General features: G+C 37.6%; 1 protein-coding gene across 1 annotated transcript in view; it reads left to right on the forward strand.

Annotated features, from left to right (window-relative positions):
• RAP2A (RAP2A, member of RAS oncogene family) overlaps nucleotides 1-26165 on the forward strand; it is a 52229-nt gene extending 26064 nt beyond the window's left edge. The window contains exon 2 of the mRNA XM_069064148.1: nucleotides 22335-26165. Coding sequence (XP_068920249.1) covers nucleotides 22335-22572 — 238 coding nt within the window. The 3' untranslated portion in view covers nucleotides 22573-26165. The remainder of the gene's footprint in view (nucleotides 1-22334) is intronic.
• The last annotated feature ends 287 nt before the right edge of the window (nucleotides 26166-26452 follow it).

Here is a 26452-nt window from a genome sequence, read left to right on the forward strand (position 1 = left end):
CCCCCCCCCCTCTGACCATGAAAAGATAGTAACTCTTGCCCTAGAGCAAAACCCTCTACAGTAAAGGCTTGGGATCCTAGAGGAAGGGCATGGCTAGGACCCTGCCTCAAAATGGGTAGAAAGCAAACTACAAAGACAAAGACTCTGAAGTCCCACTCTCCTCAGAGGGAGGAACCAAACTCAGAGGGAGACAATGTGGACTTCACACCCAAAGCTGAAACTTCAACAGGGAATGGGTCCCAAGCACAGAAGACTCTCCTAGATGAGATCAAAAGGAACTTTGAAAACCAAATGAGAGAGATAGAAGACAAAATGAATAATTCTCTCAAAACCAAAGTAGCAGAATTAGAAAAACACTATAATGAGGAAAACATCTCTCTAAAAAGAGAAGTATATGATATGGAAAAGGAGCTCCAAAAATTAACCAAGGAAAATGATTTGCTAAAAACTAGAATCGACCAAATTGAAACAAATAACTCTAGGAGGAACCAAGAATTAGTCAAACAAGACAACAAGAATGAAAAATTAGAAAAAGAGGTAAAATGCCTCAAAGAAAAAATAACTGACATGGAAAACAGATCCAGGAGAGATAATCTGAGAATCATAAGCCTACCAGAAAATTGTGATGAAAAAATGAGCCTGGACAACATTCTCCAAGAGCTCGTTAAGGAAAACTGCCCTGAGATACTAGAACCTGAGGGTAAAATGGAAATTGAGAGAATCCACTGGACACCTGCTGAAAGAGATCCCAAACTGAAAAGTCCTTGAAATGTTGTGGCCAAACTCCAGAACTACCAGATAAAAGAGAAAATACTTCAAGCGGATAGAAAGAAACAATTCAAATATTGAGGGTCCACAGTGAGGATCACACACACAGGATTTGTCAGCCTCTACACTGAAAAATCGGAGGCAGTGGAATACAATTTTCTGGAAGGCAAAAGAGCTCAGGTTACAACCATGGATCACATACCCAGCAAGACTGAGCATATTCTTCCAGGCAAAGAGATGGTCATTCAATGATATAACAGAGTTCCAGACCTTCTTGATAAAAAAAGCCAGAGCTCAATGGAAAATTCAGCCTCCAATTACGAGATGCAACAGTGACGTAGAAAGGTAAACAAGGAAAACACATACACACACCCCCTGTTATTTGATAAGAGCAAACTGGTTATAGACAAGTAGAGGGTATGAGTATAAAATACACAAAACGACTATTAAAAAAAATCTTATTAAGGGCTACAAAGGGACTGCAATGGAAGAAAGGAAATGAATGAAGTGGAAAAGTAAATTATGCCACACAAAGGCATAAAAACTGTATAGCAGAGGAAAAGAAGGGAGGGAGATGGGAATCATGAGCTTTTCCCTCACTGGTTCTGGTGCAAGGAGGGAATAACAACCAGTTAAACATAGGACTCTATGGAGAAGAAACGCAAAAAGTATCATTTTAGAGGGAAAGAGGGGAGGGAGAGGAGCTTTGCATGACATTTGTTCCTGTCACTCTTGGCACGAAGAAGAAATAACATACTTCATTAAGTATAAAAATATCCTACAGGCAGTAGGAGGGGGAAAGGGCTGCGAAAGGTGGGGGGTGGTTGGGGAGGGAAGAAGTAAGGGGAAAGGGGAGGAAAAGGGAGTGGGGCTGATAAGGGAATACCGAGGGAGGCGGTGATAAAAAGGAAAACTATTAAGGGGAAAATATGAACATTAACAGGGGCGGGAATAGGATGGAGGGAAAGAAAGAGATAACAATCATAACTGAAAATGTGAATGGAATGAACTCTCCAATAAATAACAGACGGATAGCAGAATAGATTAGAAATCATAATCCTACAATATGTTGTTTACAAGAAACACATCTGAAACAAATGGATACACACAGAGTGAAGGTAAAAGGCTGGAGTAAAATATATCATGCCTCAGCTTAAAGTAAAAATAGCAGGGGTAGCAATCCTTATCTCAGATAAAGCAAAAGCAAAAATTGACCTAATTAAAAGAGATAAGGAAGGAAATTATATCCTGTTAAAAGGCACCATCGAGAATGAAGCAATATCATTACTTAACATATATGCACCAAGTGGTATAGCATCCAAATTCCTAGAGGAGAAGGTAAAGGAATTAGAGGAAGAAATAGATAACAAAACTATACTAGTGGGAGACCTTAATCTCCCCCTCTCTGAACTTGATAAATCTAATCTCAAAATAAACAAGAAAAAACTTAAGGAGGTAAACAGGATTTTAGAGAGGATAGATATGATAGATCTCTGGAGAAAACTGAATGGGGATAAAAAGGAATATACTTTCAGTGGTTCATGGCACATACTTAAAAATTGACCACTTTCTAGGGCATAAAAACCTCACAATTCTATGCAATAAGGTATAAATATTAAATGCATCCTCCTCAGATCATGATGCAATAAAAATTCTATGCAGTAAAGGGCCATGGAAAGACAGACTACAAACTAATTGGAAAGTAAACAATTTAATCCTAAAGAATGAGTGGGTCAAACCAAGAAATTATAGAAACAGTCAGTAATTTCATTCAAGAGAATGATAATAATGAGACAACATACCAAAATTTGTGGGATGCATTAAAGGCAGTTCTTAGGGGAAGTTTTATATCCCTGAGTGCATACATGATTAAATTAGAGAAAAGGGAGGTCAATGAATTGGGCATTCAATTCAAAAACCTTAAATACTAAATTAGAAATATTGAAAACCAAAGGAGAGATTAATAAAATTGAAAGTAAGAAAACTATTGAATTAATAAAACTAAGAGCTGCTTTTATGAAAAAACCAACAAAATTGATAGACCCTTAGTCAATATGACAAAAATAAAGAAGAAAACCAAATTATGAGTATCAAACACGAAAAGGGTGAATCTACCTCCAATGAAGAGGAAATTAAAACAATAATTAGGAATTATTTTTCCCAATTGTATGCACATAAATTTGACAGTCTTAAGGAAATGGATGAATATTTACAAAAATACAAGTTGCCCAGATTAACTGTAGAGGAAGTACATTACTTAACCCCATTTCAGAAAAAGAAATTGAACAAGCCATCAGTCAACTCCCTAGGAAAAAATCTTCAGGGCCAGATGGATTTACTAGTGAATTCTATCAAACATTTAAAGAACAATTGATTCCAATACTCTACAAACTATTTGGGAAAATTAGTGAAGAGTCCTACCAAATTCTATTTACGACACAAATATGGTACTGATACCTAAATCAGGAAGAGATAAAACAGAGAAAGAAAATTATAGACCAATCTCCCTCATGAATATAGATGCAAAAATTCTAAATAAAATACTAGCAAAAATCCTACAGCAACTTATCTCAAGAATTATACACTTTGATCAGGTAGGATTTATTCCAGGAATGCAAGGATGGTTTAATATTAAGAAAACCATCAGTATAATTGAACATATCAGTAATAAAACTAGCAGAAACCACATGATCATCTCAATAGATGCAGAAAAGGCTTTTGACAAAATACAATATCCCTTCCTATTAAAAACATTAGAAAGTATAGGAATAAATGGAGCCTTCCTTAAAATAATAGGTAGCATCTATTTAAAGCCATCAGCAAGTATTATATGTAATGGGATGAAGCTAGAAGCATTTCCCATAAGATCAGGGGTGAAACAAGGGTGTCCACTATCACCCCTCTTATTCAATCTGGTACTAGAAATGCTAGCAGTAGCAATTAGAGAAGAAATCAAAGGAATCAAATTAGGCAAAGAAGTGTCCAAGCTATCACTCTTTGCAGATGATATGATGATATACTTAGAGAATCAAGTAAAAAACTACTTGAGGTAATAAATAAATTTGGCAAAGTTACAGGATATAAAATAAACCCACATAAATCCTCGGCATTCCTACATATTTCCAATGAAATTCAACAGCAAGAGATTCAGAAGTCAATGACTATAGTAATCTATTGTTTGATAAATCTCCAGACCCTGGTTTTGGGGATAAGAACTCACTATTTGACAAAAACTGCTGGGAAAACTGGAATATATTATGGCAGAAACTGGGCATAGACCATTATCTAACACCATATACCAAAATCAAGTCTAAATGGTGCATGATCTAGGTATAAAGGTTGATACTGTAAGCAGTCTCCTAAAACAAGGAATAGTTTACCTATCAGACTTGTGGAGAGGGAAAGACTTTATGACTAAACAAGAATTAGAGGACATTATAAAATATAAAATGGATAATTTTGACTACATGATATTGAAAAGTTTCTATACAAACAAAGCCAGTGTAACCAAGATTAAGAGGGAGGTAGGAAATTGGGAAAGAATCTTTATAACCTATGTCTCTGACAAAGGACTCATTTCTAAAATATACAGAGAATTGAGTCAAATCTATAAGAATACAGTCATTCCCCAATTGATAAATGGTCAAAGGATATAAACAGGCAGTTTTCAGAGAAAGAAATTAAAGCTATCTATAAGCACATGAAGAAATGCTCTAATTCACTATTGATTAGAGAAAGGCAAACCAAAACAACTCTGAGGTACCACATCAGATTGTACTGGTACTCACCAGTCAGATTGGCTAAGATGACAGATGCTGGAGAGGATGTGGGCAAATTGGAACACTAATGCATTGCTGCTGGAGTTGTGAACTGATCCAGCCTTTCTGGAGAGCAATCTGGAATTATGCCCAAAGGGCTATAAATACTTTCATACCCTTTGATCCAGCAATACCACTCCTAGGGTTATATCCCAAAGAGATCATAGAAATGAAAGGCCCATATGTACAAAAATGTTTATAGCAGCTCTTTTTGTGGTAGCAAAGAATTGGAAATTAAGGGGGTGCCCATCAATTGGGGAATGGCTGAACAAGTTGTGGTATATGCATGTTATGGAATACTATTATGCTATAAGAAACGAGGAGCAGGCAGTCTTCATATTTACCTGGAGAGGCTTAAAAGAACTGATGCTGAGTGAGAAGAGTAGAAACAGGAGAAATTTGTACACAATTATAGACACAACGTATGTGTGATGACCAAGTTTAATAGAGTGGACTCTTGTTAGCAATGCAGTGATATAAGTCAATCCCAAAAGACTCATGATGGAGAGAAAAATGTGCATCCAGAGAAAGAACTAGAAAGAACTGAGTTGATAACCAGATGGAAGCAAAATACCTGATCTTTTTCCTTTTCTTGTTTGACTTGATGTCCTCTTTACCATTTTTCATTCCATCTGATACAATCCATCTTTATAACCTGACTAATATATAATGTGAAAGTATTTACAGATCCTATACTTGACTATATGCTGCTGTGGGGGGAGGGGAGGGAGGGGACAAAATGTGAAACTCAAGGAATTGTGGAATTGAATCCTGTAAACTAAAAGGAAACAAACAAATCAATGAAAAAATAAAAATAAATTACAAAAAAACAAACAATTACAATTAAGCAAAATAAATCAACACATTGTCCATGTCTGAAAATGTAGGTTTCATTTTGTACCTCTGATCCATTAATTCTCGATCCACCAGTGAGAATCATACTTCACCATCAGTTTTCTAAAGTCTTGATGGTCAATGCACTGAGCATTCTGAAGTCTTTCAAAGTTGTTTTCCTTCTTATTATTGTGGTTAATATTCTTTTGTTTCCCTGGTTCTTCTCACTTCACTCTATATCAGTTTTTATACATCTTCTCATGTTTCTCTGAATCTTCCATGTTTATAATTTCTTACAGTGAAATAATATTCAATTACATTCACATGCCATAATTTGTTCAGCCATCCCCCTCTAGATGTGTGTTCACTCTGTTTTCAGGTGTTTTCTGCAAGAAAAAGTGCTGCCACAGATATTTTCATATATTTGGGCTGTTTCCTTCTGTCTTTGACCTGTTTGGGGTTTATAACTATCAGAGATGTTACTGGATAAAAGAGTAGGTACTATTTGTGACTAGATAAATAAAGAGGTAAATTGGGTTCTAAATGCAGTTGCTTTCCAGAATGATTGTACCAGTACACAGCTCTCCTAGCAGTGCAGTGGTCTGTATGTCTTACTGTGACCACTCCAACAGTTTCCATTTTCCTCTTTTGTCAGTTTTGCCAGTCTAGTTCATGGTGAAGTGGAACTTCAGGTTTTTTTAACTTCAGGGTCCTTTTTCATACAGGAGCATATTTTTAAATTTTACTGAGTTTTTTAAAGTAAATTTATGTTGTTATCATTTGGTTTCCTATTACTACACTACCCAATGTATCTTTGTGCCCTCCCCTCTCAGAGGGCCATCTTTTATAAGCAAGAAAAGAAAGAACTTCACCAACATATCATAAAAACCTAAGTTATGTGCATCATTTCATACTCATAGTCCTTCTGCAAAGAAGTAGGGAAAAGAGAAAGTGTCTTATAGTTCTTTTTGGAGCCAAGCTGTTGTTTTTATTTCACAGCATTCGTTTCCATTCTTTTGATGATGTTCTTTCCATTTACATTGTTCTCATTTATATTTTTCTTCCTTGTGCCATTTCCCACCTCCCAGATTTCTTTGTATTCATTTTATTGATTTTTTTTCTTATTATATAGTAATATTCCATTACATTCAAGTACCATAACTTGCTTAACCTTTCCCCAATTGATAAGCATCAGGGCATCTGATTTCAGTTTTTATGGGACTTTTCTTTTTGTCACTGACCTCTTTGGGGTACATGCCCAGTTGTAGAATATCAGGCTCAAAAGGTTATAAACAATTTAGTAATTTTCTTGGAATAATTCAAAACTGCTTTCCAGAATGATTGGACCAGGCCACAGTTACACTAATAGTCCATTAATGTGTCTGGCTTTCCGCAACCAACACCAATTATTACTATCCTTTGTCATCTTTGCCAGATTTATGGGTATAAGGTAAAACCTCAGATTTGTTTTTATCTGCTTTTCTTTCATTGTTAGTGACCTAGAGAATTTTTTCATATAATTGTTGATAGTTGCATTTCTTCTTTTGAAAACTGTCTGAACATGCCTTTTGAGAAATTACCTACTGAGGAATGACTCTTACTCTTATGTATTTATTATTTATATCAACTCTCTATACTTTCCCAAAAATTTTTGTACAATTTAATTTTTAATAGTTTGATCTCATCTCAGACATTTACTAGCTATATGACCCTGAGGCAAGTTTTAATAGCCTAAAACTTCACTGAAACTTTTGGGACACCCTGTATATCTTACAAATTAGACTTTTATATTATCTTTGTGTAGTTAGTTGAAATTATCTTTTACTTTTATGATCATTGTTATTACTTGTTTTAATAATTCAGCCTGTGTGTAATTGTGAAAGTTCATTTCGCCTTTCTGATTTGTCTGTCTTTTTATGTTTAGGTAATGTATCCATTTGAAGTTTGAATCTCACCCTTGTAGGATAATACCATCACATATAGTATATTACAGTCAGCATAGCAATTATTAAATAAAATAATACTATGTGACAAGCACTGTGCTAAGTGCTGAAGTACAAAAAAGAGCCAAAGACAGTTCCTATTCCTTTTTCTTAATGCTTTATTAACTTCTAGTCTACATCATTCATTTCTGCAAGATATTGAGTTACAAATTTTCTCCCCGTTTTTCCCCTACCTATCACCCCAAAATAGCTATCCCACTGGATATCCCCTCCTACAATCTGCTCTCTCCCAAATCTTCTCCCATACCCCCTCCAACTTTACTCCAACTTTTACATAGATAGTGGATCTATGCCCCAGTGCCTGTATATCTTATTTCCCATTTACATGTAAAATAATAAAGATAATAGTATATATATATGTGTGTGTGTGTGTGTGTGTGTGTGTTAAACATTTGATTTTAAAACGTTGAATTCCAGATTAATTCCCTTCCTCCCTTGTCACCCACCATTACTGGGAAGATAAGCAATTCAATATAGGTTGTACATGTGTAGCTATGCAAAACATTTCCATAGTAGATACATTGTAAAAGACTGACTATATTTCCCTCCCTCCTATCCCACCTCCCACTTGTTCTATTCTCTACTTTGATCCTGTCTCTTTTCAGAAGTGGGTGCTTCCAACTTCCCTCCCCCCGACCATGCCCACCCTTCCATCATCCCCCCCTCTCATGCCCTTCCTCCCTACTCTCCTGTAGGGTGAGATACCGTATTTAGTGTGTATGTCATTCCCACCCTAAGCCAAATTCAGTGAGAATAAGGTTGACCCATTCCCTTTTGATTTCCTGTTCTTCCCCTCCTTTGTAACCATTTTCCCTTACCTCTTCTATATGAGATAGTTTACCCCAATCTGTCTCTCCCTATCTCCTCTCATTATATTCCTCTCTCACCTCTTTTTAAAAAAAATTTTTTTTAAGCAATTGGGGTTAAGTAACTTGCTCAAGGTTACATGGCCAGTTATTTTGTGTGGGTGCCAAGTATCTGAGGCCAGAACCAATCCTGGGTCTCCCAACACCGGAGCCGGCGCTCTTACTCACTGTGCCACCTGGCCACCTCTCTCTCACCTCTTAATTTCACCTTTTAAGTATCATCCCATCCCATTAAAATGGTCCTGTGCCCTCTATCTATGTATACCTGTACACATATAAATACATATTCCCAATGTATTCATATGCTTATATACCCTCCTATATAGACATATGTATGTATGTGTGTGTGTATACACACACACACACATTTCTGTTCCCTTCAATTCTCATACTGAGAAAAGTTTTATAAGTTACAATTATCATTTTTCTGTGTAGGAATGTAAATAGTTCAACTTTGATAAGTTCCTTATGATTTCTTTTCCCTCTTTACCTTCTCATGCTTCTCTTGCTTCTTGTATCTGAATGTCAAATTTTTTATTCAACTCTGGTTTTTTCATCAAGAATCCTTGAAAGTCCTCTATTCTACTGAATGACCATATTTTCCTCTGAAACATGCTACTCAGTTTTGCTGGGTTGGTGATTCTTGGTTTTAATCCCAGCTCCTTTGACCTCCGGAATATCATATTCCAAGACCTTCAGTCCCTCATTGTAGAAGCTGCCAGATCCTGGGTTATCCAGATTGTGTTTCCACAATATTCAAATTGTTTCTTCCTGGCTGCTTGTAATTTCTCCTTGATCTGGGAATTCCTATAATATTCCTAGGAGTTTTCTTTTTGGGATCTTTTTCAGCAGGTGATGGGTGGATTCTTTCAACCTCTATTTTGCCCTCTGGTTCTAAAACATCAGGACAGTTTTCCTTGAGAATTTCTTGAAGTTTGATTTCTAGGTTCTTTTTTTGATCATGTCTTTCCGGTAGTCCAATAATTTTTAAATTATCTCTCCTGGATCTGTTTTCCAGGTCAGTGGTTTTTCAGTGAGATATTTAACATATTCTTCTATTTTTTCATTTGTTTGGATCTGTTTAACAGCATCTTGATTTCTCATAAAGTCATTAGCTTCCATTTGTTCCAATCTAATTCTGAAGGAATGATTCTCCTTAGTGAGCTTTTGAGATTCTTTTTCCATCTGGCAAATTCGGCTTTTTAAGGCATTCTTCTCCTCCTTGCCTTTTTGAGCCTCTTTTGCCATTTGAGTTAGTCTATTTTTTAAGGTGTTATTTTTTTCAGTCAGGTTGTTGACTCTCATTTCATAATTTTCTTGCATTGTTCACATTTCTCTTCCCAATTTTTCCTCCACTTCTCTTATCTGCTTCTTAAAGTCAGCTTGTATTTTCCTTTGAAGCTTTTGGTGCAGGAGTTCTGACGTCACTGTCTTCCTCCTATTCCATGCTTTGATCCTTTTTGTCCCCAAAATAGGAGTCTAATGTTGGATTCTTCTGTTTGCTTTGCTTCCATCGTTTGCTCATTTTGCCATGCAATTACTTGACTTTTGGGCTTTTTGACACAATAGGACTCTGCTAACCAGACAGGGGAGCTTTCGTCCCAAAAGCTGGGGTTTTCTCAGCTACTGGAGGTATTAGATGGGTGCCCTCTCTGAAGCCTCCACATGCTCTGACAAGCTGGACACACACCCCAGGACCTCCACCCTAGACTGCAATCCAGATCCAAGCAGGTTAAAGCAAGAGCGATTACCCCTCAGACTGGTTGCTTGGTCCGCCTACAGTCTGCAGGCTAGGAGCTGAAGCTGCCACGTGGCATTGGCTGAGTTACGGTGCCTCAGTGGCTTCTCCCTCCAGGGGTAAAGGCCAATGCACTCCCAAACTATCCAATTCCAAAGTCCACACTGCATTGACCTCTCACTTTGTCCTTAGCATCTATGGGTTGATAATTCTGGAAAGCACCTCAGCTGCTGGTGATCTGGAGTCTCTCCAGCGGTCAGGCCTGCCCTGGGGCTAAAGCCTCTGGCTGGCTGGGGCTGGGGTCAGCTCCCAGAGCTGTGCTGGCTGGTTCCTGCCGGCCTGCTGAGCTATCCTCAGAGGGAGGTTAGCTTTTCTGTGTCATTTTGTGGGTTCCGTAGCTTCAAAGTTTCTTCAGAGTCACCTTTTACATGAGTTGGAGGTGGTGGGATGACAGTAACTATTCTTAAGGAGCTTACAGTCTAATGGGGGAGACAGTAAACAGCTATGTACAAATAATGGATATACAGAAGCAGTTGGGGTAAGTGTCAGAGGGAAGGCCCTAAGAATAAGAGAGGCTGGGACAGGCTGCTTGAAGAAGAGGGACTTCTGCTGATACTTGAAGGAAACCAGGGATTCTGGGGGGCAGAGATGAGGAAAGAGAACGTTGCAAGCATGAGAGAGAGGCATGTAGCCCGGTGGAAATGCTCATTTGAGAGATGGGATGTGAACATGGTGACCTAACTGCCTGTACTTTCCAAACTGTTTTCACCCATGTTAATTTCATTTAATCTCATCTCAGACACTCAGGGGCAGTAAGCTGATGCAGTGAATAGAATACTGGGCCTGGAGTCAGGAAGAGTCCATTTTCTGAGTTCAAATCTGGCCTTAGACACTTACTAGCTGTGTGCCCCTAGACAAGTCCTTTAGCCCTGTTTGCCTCAGTTTCCTCATCTATAAAAGGAGCTGGAGAAGAAAATGGCAAACCACTTCAGTGTCTGCCAAGAATACCCCAGGTCACAAAAGAGTTGCACGCATCTGAAACAACTGAATGACAATAGACATTTAGTAGTAATGTGAGCCTAGGCAAGCCACTTAATCTTTTTTAGGCTCCTTGCTCACTTGTAAAATGGGGGTGATAATACAGCATCTCCTTCCCAGGTTTGTTAAAAGGATGAATTAGATAGTATTTATATACCACTTTGCAAACCTTACAGTGTTATATGTTAGTCACTATTACCTGAGACTATTTACGTAGGCAAAAATGGAGAGGCTAAAGTCTTTAAAATCATTTCTCACTTGTTGGTAGCAAAGCAGGGGATAATCATGACAATAGTAACAACAGCCCTATGTCTGTATCCTGTTTCCTCACCGCTTGGAGAAGTTGGTAGTGCTGTTAGGGAAGCCCATGGCTCCTGGCTTCTAGCCAAGTCTCTTCTGTTGTGTAACACTGCAGTATTGAAAACTAATGATAAAATAGACTTTGTAGTATTCTCAAGCTACCAACATGATTTCCTTTCAAGATCTTAGTTTTGTTTTGTTTTTCTTTTTTTAAGTCAGAGGAATTGTTGTTGGGTTTTACCCATTTAAAACACTCCAGGGTAAGCTAGGTGGTGCAGTGGATAACTCACCACCCCTGGAGTATGGAGGACCTGAGTTCAAATGCAGCCCCAAACACTTACTAGACATGTGACCCTGGGCAAGTCACTTAACCCCAACTGTCGCCACCCACCCCCGAAAAAACTGCTCTAAATCAGAGAAGACTATACTGTCAACCAGAGCCAGTAATCCAGCCAAGTTCCCTAAAACTTAATAGATTAAACCATAGGGTGCTGCAAATAGTCCAAAGACTGGGGCAAATTGTTAAAAAGCCATTGTGTTTGGCCCTAAATTTGCAGTTGCCTATTTGCCCTTTCTAGAAACACAGTGCTATTAATATTCATATGTATGCTGAACCATCCATACTTATAGCATACCATGTAAACCATACAGTCTGAATGATTTGAAATTCTGTTATGGTAATATTGAAAATCAACAGTTGACACTTCATCTTGTAGTTTTTCATTTTTATTAGTAGGGTGTCTCCTTTAGATGTGAAATGTGGTTTTATGATGTGTGATATACCATCCTTAAGCTCAGAAAGCAAGTTTCAAAAAATTATATAGCATACCAAGAACTTGGGGAAATTGAAGGAAAATAGTATGAGACCCCCAAAGAATATCCATGTATGTGTATATCCAAAGGGATAAATAAAAGGACAAACACAAGGAGAAATAAGATGTATGATAAGAATTTGAGGGTAGGTGGGAGTCACTGTTGGGGAAGATTTCCTAGTTTGTGTGTTACCCCCCACCTCTCCATCCTAGAAACAGTGCTTTGTTGGAGGGGTAATAACTGTTTTGGGGAGATAGGTTGGCAAGATGATTCAGTGGGATTGAGGAATGGACTGAGGCTTATGTGAACTGGTATGTCAAGTCTTAACTGTCACTAAACCTTGGTTAAGTCATCTCTGGGGCTGTTTCCTGGGTGTAAAACAAGGGATTGGTCTGGAAAAGGATCCTTAAGATTCTTTCTGATCCTCAGTTCTGAAATGATAATTTTCAAACTTTCCTTAACATGCTAAAAGACAATTTTTAATCATTTAAGTGGATTGAAGTTAGTTGTTTACTTGGATCCCAGAATTCAACTAATAAAATCAACCTTATTGTATTTAGGTTTGTAATTCGGTTCACCTGCACAACGGGACATTTTAAGTACATTGTATGTGAAGTGTACTACTCTCATTAGAGAAATAAAATGCAATTATATCCTTGCTAGTGGGACATAAATCAGTAGCTGTAGTTGTCTGGCTTGACACTGTTGACAACATTATTTTCCATGCCATATTTCTCTTGTGTTCCGTTTTTCAGGAGGTCTTGCTAGTAAAATAGCTCATACTGGTACTTTGTGATGGAGCACCATTCGTGTGGCCTCCCTGAGGCCAAATGGCTTACATGATGAATTGATTGCCTGTGTTTAGGGTGCTTGTCACTAATGGAGAATGAATGTTCAGAAGACAAGGATTGCTACCACTCAGATTCCATTAGGAAAAACTCTGAGGGACTGTTGAAATTCTTCTATTATACTGAAATTTGTTGAATCAGATATTGTATGATTTAACAGTTTGGGTCATTGGCTACTCCTTAGATTTTAATTATAGTGTTTGTTAATGGTGTTAATAATAGGGAATTGGCTTTGTAGTCAAAGGAAGACCTGGGTTCATTTCTCACCCCATGGCTCTGTGACGCTGGACAAGTCACCCTCTTAGTACCCCTATTCAGTTCTCTAAAACTGTGATTGCAGATGCCAGTCTATGTTGGCAGAGGGAATTTCTTAGAACAGATCAGTCACAGGTCTAGTACTTCCCTCACCCCCACCCTCTACCTCCCTGCAAAAAGAAGAGTTTTAATAAAATTTGACCATAATATCAGATGAGAACTGTTACCTTCTCCAATAGAATGATACTTTTTTTTTTGACTGCATTTATATTTTTACTGATATAGGAATTGGTTTTTTGTTTTGTTTTTTGCTTTATGGAGTGGGGAGGGCAGGTTAAGTGACTTGCCCAAAGTCACACGGTTAGTAAGGGTTAAGTGTCTGAGGTCAAATTTGAACTCAGATCCTCCTGACTCCAGGGCTAGTGCTCTGTTCACTGTGTCACCTAGCAGCCCAATATAGGAATTGTTAAACATAAAATAAATATTTCAAAACACTTATCCCCCTTTAGTTATAGACTCCTAGCACTAAAAGGGACCTCACCTGTCAGTTGCCTCTTCTTAAGCTGTGCTCAAATTGTGAAACCTGGCTAGAATATCCCTAACAAGGGTTCATCTCTCCTACGCTTGAGACCTTTAGACCTTAATGCCAAACTCAATACATGTCTTAGGCAAATCAAGTTATCTTCAATACCCCCTAATTTTCTGCTTTTGTTTTGCTGAAACTCCTGTATACAGCTCATACCCATGTTTCTAGACCCACCCCATTCATAGTAGACACCAGCCTAGGAGTCAGGAGAACTTGGCAGGTCTCTCGTGGCAGCTCTGATCTGTAGGACCTTGGACAAGTGCTTTAACACTCTCTGGACACAGTATTGATTGCTCCTTTTTCCAAACTCCTAGAGCATAGAGTCTTGAACAGTAGAGGTAGGTGGCATGGTAGGTAGTATGTGTCACAGGCAGAATTTGCACTTACTAGACTTGTGCTAAGTGCTGAGGATTCAGATACAAATAAAAAGAAAGACAGCCGCAGTCCTTAGGAGTCAGCACATAAAAGGGAGCTGAAAAGTGAGTGGAGGGGCGGGAGTGCAGATTCAGAACTGAGCTGGGAGAGGAAGGCTGCCTCCTTTGTGATCCATTCACCACAGGTCAATTAATTTCTCAGTACCCTCAGTATCTCTCTGTACAGCTCTTAAGTCATGCAGAGGGAGTTTTCACATAGAGAGTTCTTAGCACCAATGAAATTGTAGGTATAGACCTTTTTTAAAAAAGTAAATCGTACTTAATGTTAAATAGTCAATAAAGTAATTTCCTCACAAACAGATCTGTGACATAAGGAGTACAAAGTTTATGGATTAAGAGATTCAGATGAAGAAACTAAGCCTCAAAGAGGTGATTTGACTTGTCCATGATGACACAGGTATTGAATACAGACCCCTTTGACTTCAAAATAAGTACTCTTTACTACCCCACTGCCTCTAATTTTATCTCTCCAACTAGAATGCCTACACATAGAGATCAGGTCATCATAATTTAGGGTGTTTTGTGGTTTACCCATAGTATTCAGCTTTTTTTTAGTTCAGTTAACACTTGGTGATTTATTTAACAAAACGAAGTTTTGTGACTCCTAATAATTTGAGTGACTTTTAGCCCCAGATAAAACATTGTTTTCTACCCCCCCAAGTGTAATTTGATAGACAATTAGATTTTTAATACTATAATAATAAGATATTTACATGGTACCTTAAAATTTGAAAAGCACTTTATATATGAGAGACAAATTTAGACTTGAAATCGAAAAGACTTCCAAAGATTTAGAGCTTAATTTGGTAGTCAAATGTGCTGTCTCAGGAGGGTAATTAGATCTTCGGTGGAAATTTTGAAGCAGAGGTCACATAATTATCAGATTATTAGTTATCTTGTCATGGGAAACCCTTCTTTGAGTATAGTTTGAATTAGATATCTGCTGAGGTCCCTTTCAGTGCTCAGATTATCTGATTCTGGCTAGTAGATGACCATTTGTCAGGTGTGCTATTTTGGAGATTTCTTTTTATATGGTTTGAACTAGGTGGCCGTTCTAGATCTCTTTCCAACTTTAGAAATTCTGTGACTCAATGAGTATGGTGTCTTAAAAGCCAAGGAAGGGAAGAATATACAGAAGATGGTGAAAAGTAGTCTTTAAAGCTGCAGTGATGTCAAGGGAGATCAGAAGAGGGGTGGAGGACATGGGATTTAAATATTTAAGATGTCATTCGGACCCTTGATTGAACAATTACAGTTAAGACACAAAAACAGGTTCCAAGGGATTGGGACGAAAAAAATGGAGAGGAGGAAGTACAGATATTAGATCTAGAAAGTATATCCAATAAGTCTGGCATTCAGCACATCTTTTGCCTATAGAAATTTGGCTAAACTTTCTCTAGCTTAAATGTGTTAAGTACTTTTTTATAAGTACAGAGAATCATTGAATTAAAGCTGGAAGAGATCTTATTAAGGTTGTCTAGTCAAGTCTCATTTTACAGTTGGGCAAATTGGGACCCAGAGAGAATTAGGGGTGGGGGGGAGGGGGCAGGGAGGAGAGGGGTCACATAGGTTAGCAAGTAGCAAAACCGTTATTTAAACCTAGTTCCTCTGACTCCAGATTCAGCACTTTTCCACTGCACCAGTATGCTTCCAAGGTAATTCTACAGTTACAGAAAAAAGAAAGTCATTGTTCAGAACATTTAATTTCTGGTGGCAAAGATTAATTTTTGTGTCTATTCAGGACATTTGGTTTCTCATATTGCTTCAAAGCCCCAAATCAACTTGTATCAAACTTTCATGACTGCATTTTGAAGAAAATAAATTTTCTGATCATATAACTTTCTAGTGAGTGACAGATTTTTTTTTTTCTTTTTGGAGGGAAATTGGGGTTGTGACTTGCCCAAAGTAAGTGTGTCAAGTGTCTGAGGCCACATTTGAACTCAGGTCCTCCTGACTCCAGGGCCAGTGCTCTATTCACTGAGCCACCTAGCTACCCCCATGAGCGACAGTTTTGAAAGTACTTCGTACTTAATCTCATTTGATTCTCATGACAAAGCCCATTCGGGGAGCAGACCAGGGCGTCAGAGAGGATAAATAACCTGTGCACTGATACATAGTAAGTGACAGAGCCAGAACTCAGAACCCAGGTCAGTCTTCTGATTCTAGGGCCAGTGCTATTTCCCTTACACCAAGGTGCTATTGCTATGGTGGTTTACTTTTCACCACCTAATCTAATGTCTTTAACAGTCATTTTTCGTATATTATTGTGGTGGTTATATAACTGTACACCTATTTGAGACAATTTTATGGAAAAAATTTGAAGAAATTCCATCCAATGCAGTTCTTCAGTCCTCCCTCCCCCCCCCCACTCCCCTAGCGTTATTTCTTAAGCTCAGGGTTAACTTGGTTGGGCAAAGGATCATTTATACTCTTTTATTTCTTTTCCTCATTGCATATTTTGTGGTTCTAGTGAGAAATCCAGCCTTGGAGTGGACTTAAGAGTCTGAGTGTTGCCTCTGACACGTAATAACTGGGTGGACATGTTCAAGTCTTGCAGCCTCTCAGTTCCCAAGGCAGTTCTCAAAGACTCTGTGGTACAGTTGGGTTTTCAAGCTACATGACTGGAAAGGAGTTTCTGCATTGGGAGTTTGCTGCATGGTAAAATCACAAGTCAAGACACCGCCACCACCATCCCACAAAAAAATCTACTGCGTGTATTATTGTATAATGCTGTTTCTTCCCTTATGATAGATATGTTGTTGGAGAGTTTGATTCAGTGTCTTATACAAATCTTTGCATTCTCTATGGTGTCTAGCTAGCATGATGCCTTGTGCAAAGCGGACATTCAAAGAACACATGCTAATTAAAACCTGTGAAGTTTTGGAAATGTTTTCTTCAGTTTTATAATGTTGAGAATTCTCTCAAAAATGGGTCTTCCAAGATTTCTAATCTAGGCATTCCAAAAGTAGCATTTGGAGTTAGTGATCTGATCAGATGACCCAGATGATAAATCTTGCAGGTAGCACCTGTTATTCATCTGCTAAGCGTAAGCAGAGCATAAAAAATGATGTCTGCAGGAAGATACATTGCTTGGTATAAGATTTTCCCCCTCAACCTTACATAAACTAGCAGTGGGGGAAAATAGCAACAAGGGTAGATTGAACTCACCTGTTCCATGGCAGTAGTTTAAGAACAGGAATGAGAAGGGAAATCTCAGCTGTTGTATCAGACAGCTAGTGTCATCAACAGAACCATATGTTCTTCAGAAAATTAATACATTTACATTTGAAAGTTGATTGACTTTTAGCGTTCCTGAAGTGAATTTGTGCTATAAAACTGCAAGTCTCTATTAACTCAGTCTGATATTAAACACTCTTCTTAAATTTGTTAGAATGCAAGTTCCTTGAAAGGGTGGATTTTCTTTTCTTTTCATTTTGGTATTTGTAGCCAACCCCTAGCACTGTGGTACATAGTAGGTGCTTAACAAATGCTGGCTGGTTGGTTGATTGGCTGCCATTTTCAAGCTGCCTTTTGTCTGTTTTGTGAAGATAAAATATGGATAAAACATTTTAAACCCTTTAAAGTAAAATACTTTATAAAAAGAAGAAAAAATTCAAGATGCTTAATGAGATCAACATATATTCCTCAGTCATTAAATAATGGAAACTTCTTGTTCTTATAACTTAAATCTTTAAGCATAGCATTTTAAACAAAAACCAGGAAGGAATTACAGGAAAGGTTAGCACCAAAATATTAATGTGTTTGAGAGTGTTAGTGATATCAAAGAAAGGAAATAATATGCTGGAATGTTTTTTGTTTTTGTTTTTTTGGCTTTTTGGAGGGCAGTTGGGGTTAAGTAACTTGCCCAAGGTCACACGGCTAGGTGTGTGTGTGTGTGTGTGTGTGTGTGTGTGTGTGTGTGTGTGTGTTAAGTGTCTGAGGCCAGATTCGAACTCAGGTCCTCCTGACTCAGGGGCCAGCACTCTACTCACTGTGCCACCTAGCCGCCCCTGGAATGTTACATAATAAAAATTGTTTTCATCATTATTGTTGAATAAAGTAAGCACTTAGATTTTCCCAGAAAATAGTGTATCATGTGTACATACACCATCATCTACATACAAACTGAGAGAAAGTTGCTTTTTTTGTATAGCAGTGGGATCATTCTGGGTTTTTGGAGAGAAAGCTATATGCAGTTTTTGCTAATATCCATTATAAGCATGATTGTAACATTCATTCTAGTTGTGGAGGAATCTCAGAAAGTCATCTGGTACAGGCTTCTAACCTTGATGATGATGATGATGATGATGATGATGATGATGATGATGATGATGATGATGATGATGATGATGATACACACTTAAGTTTGTAGAGCCATATGTACATTAAGGCAAGTGAATCATGAAGCCCAAGGACTGGCCAGTCAAGACCACCATGGAGGGAACAATATCATCAACCAATGATCACAAGTTGTTTTTTCAGAGTTAAGCGATACTTCTTATTAAAACTGGCTTTCTCTTCTATTGTTTGCTTACGATGCCTACTATGTGCCAATTTGTAAAAATTTTAGTAGGTCTTTCAGAGAACATAGTCCTTTTTTTTAAGTGAGTTTAAAAAAAAACATTCCTTTTAAAGAATATACCTTCTTGCCCCCACCCCATTTTCCCTATCCCTCATTTTAAAAAAAGAAAGGAAAAAAGTTACATCAGTAAAACTAGCTAACACAATGACCATGTCAGAAAGTATTACCCATCCATAGTCTCCCACCTCTGCTGTAAAGGAGAGGGAGAGTTCATTTTCTCAACTTTTCTATGGTTCAAAGTTTGGCCATTCTAATTTTGCAGTCTTTGAGTTTCATCTTATTCTTTTCATTTTTGATGTTGTGTATGTTTTTCTGGTTCTGCTCATTTTATTCTATTAGTCCATATGAGTCTTGCCATGTTTCTGTGAATTATATGTGTCTTTTCTTATAGTACAGTCATATTTCATTATATTCACATACTTTGATTTGTTTAGCTATGCACAGTCAATATGTACCTGCTTGATTTCCAGTTGTTTACTTCTCTCCCCCACTTCTTTTTGTTTATTTTAATGTAAAGATAATCTTGTTTTTTATATCACATTCATTTCCAAGTACAGACCTCCCCTCCAACCGCTACTCAACAGGCCATTTCTGTAACAAAGAATTTTGATGTTTTTTTTTACAGGGGGGAAAAGAAAACAAAATAAACAATCCATCTACACATTTTTTCTGAACCATTCTTTTACCCACCTTAAAAAAAAAAAGTAGAAATTGGTACATTTTCTCAACTCTTCTCTGTAGCTAATGATAATTATAATTACACAGCTTTAAGTCTCATTTTATGGAGTTTCTTTACATTTACATTCTTGTTGTCGTGTATATTGTTTTTCTGGTTCTGCCTTTCTTTTCCTACATGAGCATTCTCTTCATTATCTTTCTTATGACACAATATTTCTCAGGTTCATACAGTAATTGTTTCTGTGATCTGTCTTTGGCCTGGTTGTTCAGAATACCATTATTAAATCTGTATGCCCATGCATCCTAGGTACAATCAGTGGCACCTGTCTCATTCTTCTCTTGTATATGTCTTAGCTTGATTAGATTGTAATTTTCTAGAAAGCAGGATTCTTCTGTGTCTTCCTCTCCTATATCCATAACACAGTGCTTTGCTTAGACTAGATATTAAAGTGTTTTATCATGGCCCCATCTTTATTTTCTTCTCATTGTTTTCTTCCTACAAACATAGGTAGGCCTGTCTCATCCTTAAAAAACCCTTCATGTGACCCTGCCATCCCCTTGGGCTATCTTTCTATATTCTTGTATAAAGAACCATCTATTATTGCCACCGCTGCCGCCTCATTCCCATTCACTTCTAAACCCCTTGCATTCTGTTTGCTTTAGGGAACTACGGACTGCCGTTGTTGCTCCTGCCCTCCCCCCTATCAGGGGCGCTCTTAAGACTCTTCACACTTTCTCTTGTGGTTCTCTTAACTCCCAAGGGCCTACTGATCACTTATATGTAGTGACTCCCAAATCTGTATGTCCAATCCTGATCTCTAATTCAGTCCCTTTGTCACTAACTGCATACATGATGGCTACAAGTATTCCCATCAGCATCTCAAAGTGAATCTGGCCAAAAGGAAATTCTTTTTTTTTTTTTTAAAGCAATCAGGGTTAAGTAACTTGCTCAAGGTTACACGGCCAGTTATTTCTGGGTGTGGTGCTGAGTATCTGAGCCCAGATTTGATCCCCAGGTCATCCCAACACTGGAGCTGGTGCTTTTACTCGCTGAGCCACCTGGTCGCCCCTAAGCAATTGGGGTTAAGTAACTTGCTCAAGGTTACACGGTCAGGTGTTTCTGGGTGGGTGCTAAGTGTCTGAGCCCGGATTCGATCCCCAGCTCATCCCGACACTGGAGCCGGTGCTCTTAATCGCTGTGCTACCTGGCCACCCCCTAATAAATTCTTAATCTTGTCCCCTGAATTTGCCCTTCCTCTAAATTTCCCTGTTTATCACTCATTCATACTCTTGATGTCATCCCTGATTATTCTTTCACACAATTTTTTATTGAGTCTTTTCTACTTCTTTAAAATAGGAGCATAGATTGAGCTATCTCACATTCACCCCTTTTCTCCACTGTCACTCCTCATCACCTCTAGACTGGACTATTAAAATAGCTTTATTTATTTATTGGTCTTCTTACTTGGATTTTCTCCTCTCTCAAATACATCTTCCACATAGCTGTCAAAATAATCTTCCTATAGCCTAGGTCTGACCACACCACACCCTTGTTTAAAAAAATCTTGCATGCCTTTCTTGTGCAGGTCTGCTACTCAACTCAAGTTCTGTGCCTCCCTTTTGGACCGTTCCTGATGTCCCCAATCTCTTTACTTTGTAGTGTTGCCCTCGGCCCCATGCATAATAGGTATTTATTGTTTGTTGAATTGAATTACTGAATTGGAGTAAAACATGCTTTTGTACCTATCCACAGCAACTCAATAGAATGGATAAGATCCATCAAATTAATTATATAATAGTGATGTTACTATTCTATATCATGGCCTAAAGAATGTATAACAGTGGCTAACTTGCTGTTAATGGAACCTCTTACCATTTAAACTAGGGTGGTCCTTGAATAGCAGTCTGTCACAGTGACCAAAGTCAGCTTGGTAGAACTCTGCTCAATTTGATAAAACATTTCAGGATTTTAATTATACTATCCTAGCCTTGAGAAACCCAGAGTCCCTTCTGCATCGTGATAAGAATTTGGAGGGGGCAGCTAGGTGGCACAGTGAGTAAAGTGCTGGCCCCGGAGTCAGGAGGACCTGAGTTCCGTTCCGGCCACAGACACTTAACACCCACACAAAAACACTAGCTGTGTAACCTTGGACAAGTTACTTAACCCCACCTGCCCTCCAAAAGGCAAAAGGGGGGGAAAAAGAATTTGTAGGATTTTTTTGAGCTATATTAAAATAACAATCCATAAGCATCTGTAAAAAGAGTATAATAGCTAACTAACACTGTTCAGCTGTAAATGATCAAAATGTAGTTTACTGAGAATATATTAATAAATTATTATTATTCCTGTATATGTTTATTTAGAGGTGGGAATTCAGAATAAACTAATAAAAATTGTTAGTTGATACACAAATATCATTAAAGATAACTTTAAAATTGAGGTGCATCGTTTTGAAGTTAATCTTTACATATAATACATTTGATTCATGCTGTGCATAGATGTTTACATTTAATGTTTTGAGTTGACTACTTATAGATTGAGGGGAAATTAGTTTATTTAATAGGATTTAAGAATTTTTGTTGTACATTGGATAAATCCTATTATAAAACAACTTGCAGATATTAACTAAATCAAGCTTTTGGAAGAACCTGACTTCACATATGTTCTTAAAAGGTATTTATTAAGTGTGGTTAAGAGCAGGAAAAAATAAAACCTACTTTTTCTGTGTAACTTTTTATTCATGTGTCTGTTTCTTTGTTTGTTTTTTCATAGGTATGAGAAGGTACCAGTGATCTTGGTTGGGAACAAAGTGGACCTGGAAAGTGAGAGAGAAGTGTCTTCAAATGAGGGAAGAGCCTTGGCTGAAGAATGGGGTTGTCCCTTTATGGAGACATCTGCTAAGAGTAAAACAATGGTGGATGAGCTCTTTGCTGAAATCGTTAGACAAATGAACTACGCCGCTCAGCCAGACAAAGATGATCCATGCTGTTCTGCGTGTAACATACAATAGCATTTAAAAGTGAACATATCCTGGACACAGTTTACTCAGCTTTTGTAGGGGGTAAAATCCTGTCTGCATTACTGCCCAATTTGCAAGGATGTGTGGAATGAATCTACAGTGAAGTTCCAGTACTTATTCAGAGCTAAGCAGAGCTTGTCAATCAGTGTCTGAATGCATTTGGGTTCAGTAACTACATTTTTCACTACCATCCTCAGTCTCCCTTATGCACCTGCAACTCAATGACATAGCCAGTTAATCTACAGGGTGATCTCATTTGAAAGATATGTTGGCATTGTCCCAAACAACAGCAACTATGGCATAAATTGGAAATATTCTTGAGGGAGAAATGAGAAGACCTGCAATGATAATTCACAATTAAAATATTTGTTGTTTTTTGGATTTTTTTTTTAAAGAAAGAAATCATACACAAATACAGAATTTTAGAACTTGTAATAGTGCTTCTGACCAAGTTAACTCAGTCAAGTGAAGCAGGATCAACCATACTGCTGACAGCATTCCAGGGGACATTCTCTATAAGGCTGGCATATTATTTCTTGTTTTCAAAATTGAAGCTGTTAGTTGTATATTTTATCCTAGTCTGTGACATGGAACTCATTGCACCAGTCCTTGAAAATGAAGAGATCTAAACAGGTTGTGGAAAATGCAGTCTGGTTTTATAATGTGTTAAATCATCTGCTTTGCTACTGAAAACGGAAGATCTCTTCAGGTTTTGTTCAGACAAAAAAAATAAGCAAACAGATCTCTGTTTACAAAGCAGGAAATGTCTTTATCACTTTACTGAACATGGAGGAAGCAACTATGATGAAAAGAAATTGCTTAGCCTTACTAACAAGGAGCATTTTAGTAGATTAACTAGTATCATCTTGTAAGGAAAATGAAGCCATGTTGCATCCAGATGTTCCCATTTGCAGAAACCTCATGGGACAGTACAAACATTCTGCATTTTTAAGTTTGTTAAGACAACAAATTCCTTTTTGCCTTTAAGGGCTATGGTTTTTGGTGTGATCCCAAGCTAACTTTCTTTCAAAATCAATTTTGCTATTTCAGAGCTTTAATGTTGACATTTAAAAAAACCGAATTAACCATATGAAACAATTCTGGCTAAAACGTAGGATATAAGTTATAGGGTAATGAATAAGGGATGAAAAACCTTTTATCTCTAATTTTCCTGATGTACACCACAAAGGTTCTCCTGCAAGTTTTGCCCTGATTACTGAAGTGGCAAATAGAGTGGGAGTGAATATTTTGTTTTGAAAAGGTGCTCAAGCTCTGACATTTTTAGTTTTCATAGCCGTGAAGTATTTATCATTTGCATGACTAATGGCACAGAAATACCTATTCAAAGTTTTACAATCAAGTGTAGATGATTTTTCAATTTTGAACTTCAGAGTTTTAAATGCTGAAGAGATTATCTTGAGTTGGCCCTCTGTAGATAAATTTGGCCGTCAAAACTGCAAAATCACTGAGCCTGTGGTCTACACGCCACCCTGCATTTCATTGGTGTCACAATCTCATGCAGTAACTAGGTTTTTTTTGTTGGGTAATTGAGAGGATGTGTGCTTGTATGTGTGCATATGTATATTAGTTGCCTTCCCAAATTTGGCACAAAGTTAAGAGACACTAACCTCTTCTTAAAATCTGTACTTTGGATTTGTCTCAATGACTCACTTTATTTCTTAAAACGCTCTAGAGCATTTTTGAATAAAAAAACTCATGTTTCATGTAATTAATTTATATCAGAGTGTTCAGTGATTGGCAAAAATTCAGCAGATAGAAAAGACCTGGTCAGACTATTCTCAGACTTCCTCTATTCTGAGAAAATGGAAGGGATGCATGTGTAAAAATCAGTATTTAGTTCTGATCAGTCTTTCTGGATTTTTAGTCGCTAATTGCTTCCTTTAACGTAGTTTTCATCATCCTCAATTTTTGAAGCACCTTGTTCATATAAAATTTCAGCCCTTTATACTAAACCCAGTTTTAAGTCCAGAATCAAAGGCGTCAAGGATACTACTTGTCTCCTGCAGCGGAGATATCTCTCTGCCAGTGAATTGATTTCCCATCCTACAACTTTTTAAAATTTCCCTATTTCACATATTTCCAGATTCAAATTATGGAATAGCATTGATATTTCAGAATACATTTAAGTATGCTCTGTAAAGATCCTGCAGTCTTACACCGTGGATTGCTATGCAGACTATAGAAATGGGCAAAAACAGCATGAGGGGTCTTACAAACTCTAAAGAGCAAAGGATTATCCAAATGTTTCAATCATGTAGTTAAAAAGTTTGTTACATAAAACAGTCAGATGGGCCTTTTAATGTGTACATCTTAGTAATCAGTGAATCGGCCACCTGACCATGTGCTTCATCACAGTGCTGTGTGTTTAGTGACAAAGCAACACCCATTGTCACAAAAAAATGTAAATGCTGTTGTGCTCTCTGTCTTGTGGTTCTCAAATTCTGATGCTTTCGTGGTGTTTCATCTGGTGAGAACATACTTCAGCTTGATTGAATGATGGTTACATTTGGTGAGATGTTGGCAAAAAGTTTGAGAACGGGAAGACTAACCTTAAAGGGCCACGAGAAAGAATCGGTGGCCACCTCTTTCTATGAAGGTTAGTGACCTTGGCTCACTGTTTTGTACCCTGATCAGACTAGCAATTATTGTCAATGGAAATTTTTCTAACATGCCTTAAAAATATTATGGTTTGATCCAAAGACCCACTTTTACTTTAGCTGTTCTTGTAGGGTTTTGTACTTTCTTACAAAAGCAGCATAATTTTTTTTTAAGTTTTACTGATTTTTCCTTTTAATGTTGCAACTTTTAATTCTTGTAAGCTGTAATAGTGATGGTAACTGTTGCCTTTCATTTTGTTCAGCCTGTGCAAAACAAGCCAGCATCTGATCAAAAGTATTACACAAAAGTCTTTCTTAAACATTTGAAAGGTGCTTTGATCACTTTGTTCTTTGGTTTGTACAATTAGAATTAGCTTTTCCGACTGGTAGTACCACAGTTGCCATCACTTATTTATGGGGAAACTACTGGTATCTGCTCTCCTGTGTAAAGAATGTTGCCTAAAGATGTCTGCCATTTGTTTTTCAGAGGATTGTATGTACGTGAGAATATGTGTGCATGTGTGTATGTATGTGGATTTTTATTATTGTTATTATTATTTTGTTCTGATCAGTGTCCTGTCTTAGCACTGGTTAGGCTTTAATTGTGAAGCTCCCCAACCAATCAATCATTAAAAGATGATGGGAGTTTTTGTTTTCTGTTTATCTGTGTCGTGCATATGTTAAATCTTGATCAGGGTTTCAAGAGTGACTGCAGTGGGTTTTGGAAACAGACTTAACATTATTGATTTGGGGTTTTCCAGAGATTAATTATAGTTCACAGTTCATTGTTGAGCTCTAATACAATTGACCATTTAAAACTGAACAACAGTTTATTGTTTTGTAACAATGTCAGTTGTTAAACCTCACTGTTTGGGATAAAACAAGAATTGTACATAGAACTCAATGCAAATTCAACAGTTGTACTTGGAGTTAAATTATTTTAACAAATAAATTTATTTAATGAAACTTCATTTGGATTTCTTTGTACTATCAGCATCCAAAAATGAACTTGGCATGGGCTATTCAGGTATTTCCTGTATAATCATTAAGTTTTTAAACAACCTCCCCGAGTAAAGAGTCTTGTGGTTAGCACTGGGTGTGTGTGCAGATAGCAGAAGAGCAGACTCCCAACGCACTTTAACTTTTTAGGTTTCAACATGAAACCACCCAGGCTTTTTCATATCTACATCCTGAAATTGTAATGCTTTTAAGGTTCTGGATTAGAAAATGTCAGTGTTCTGAAGAAGCAGCTG

The sequence above is a fragment of the Petaurus breviceps genome, unplaced genomic scaffold (assembly GCF_028583685.1).
Source record: "Petaurus breviceps papuanus isolate PSGF00001 unplaced genomic scaffold, PetGlider_PUasm1.0 90625, whole genome shotgun sequence".
NCBI classification, from domain to species: domain Eukaryota; kingdom Metazoa; phylum Chordata; class Mammalia; order Diprotodontia; family Petauridae; genus Petaurus; species Petaurus breviceps.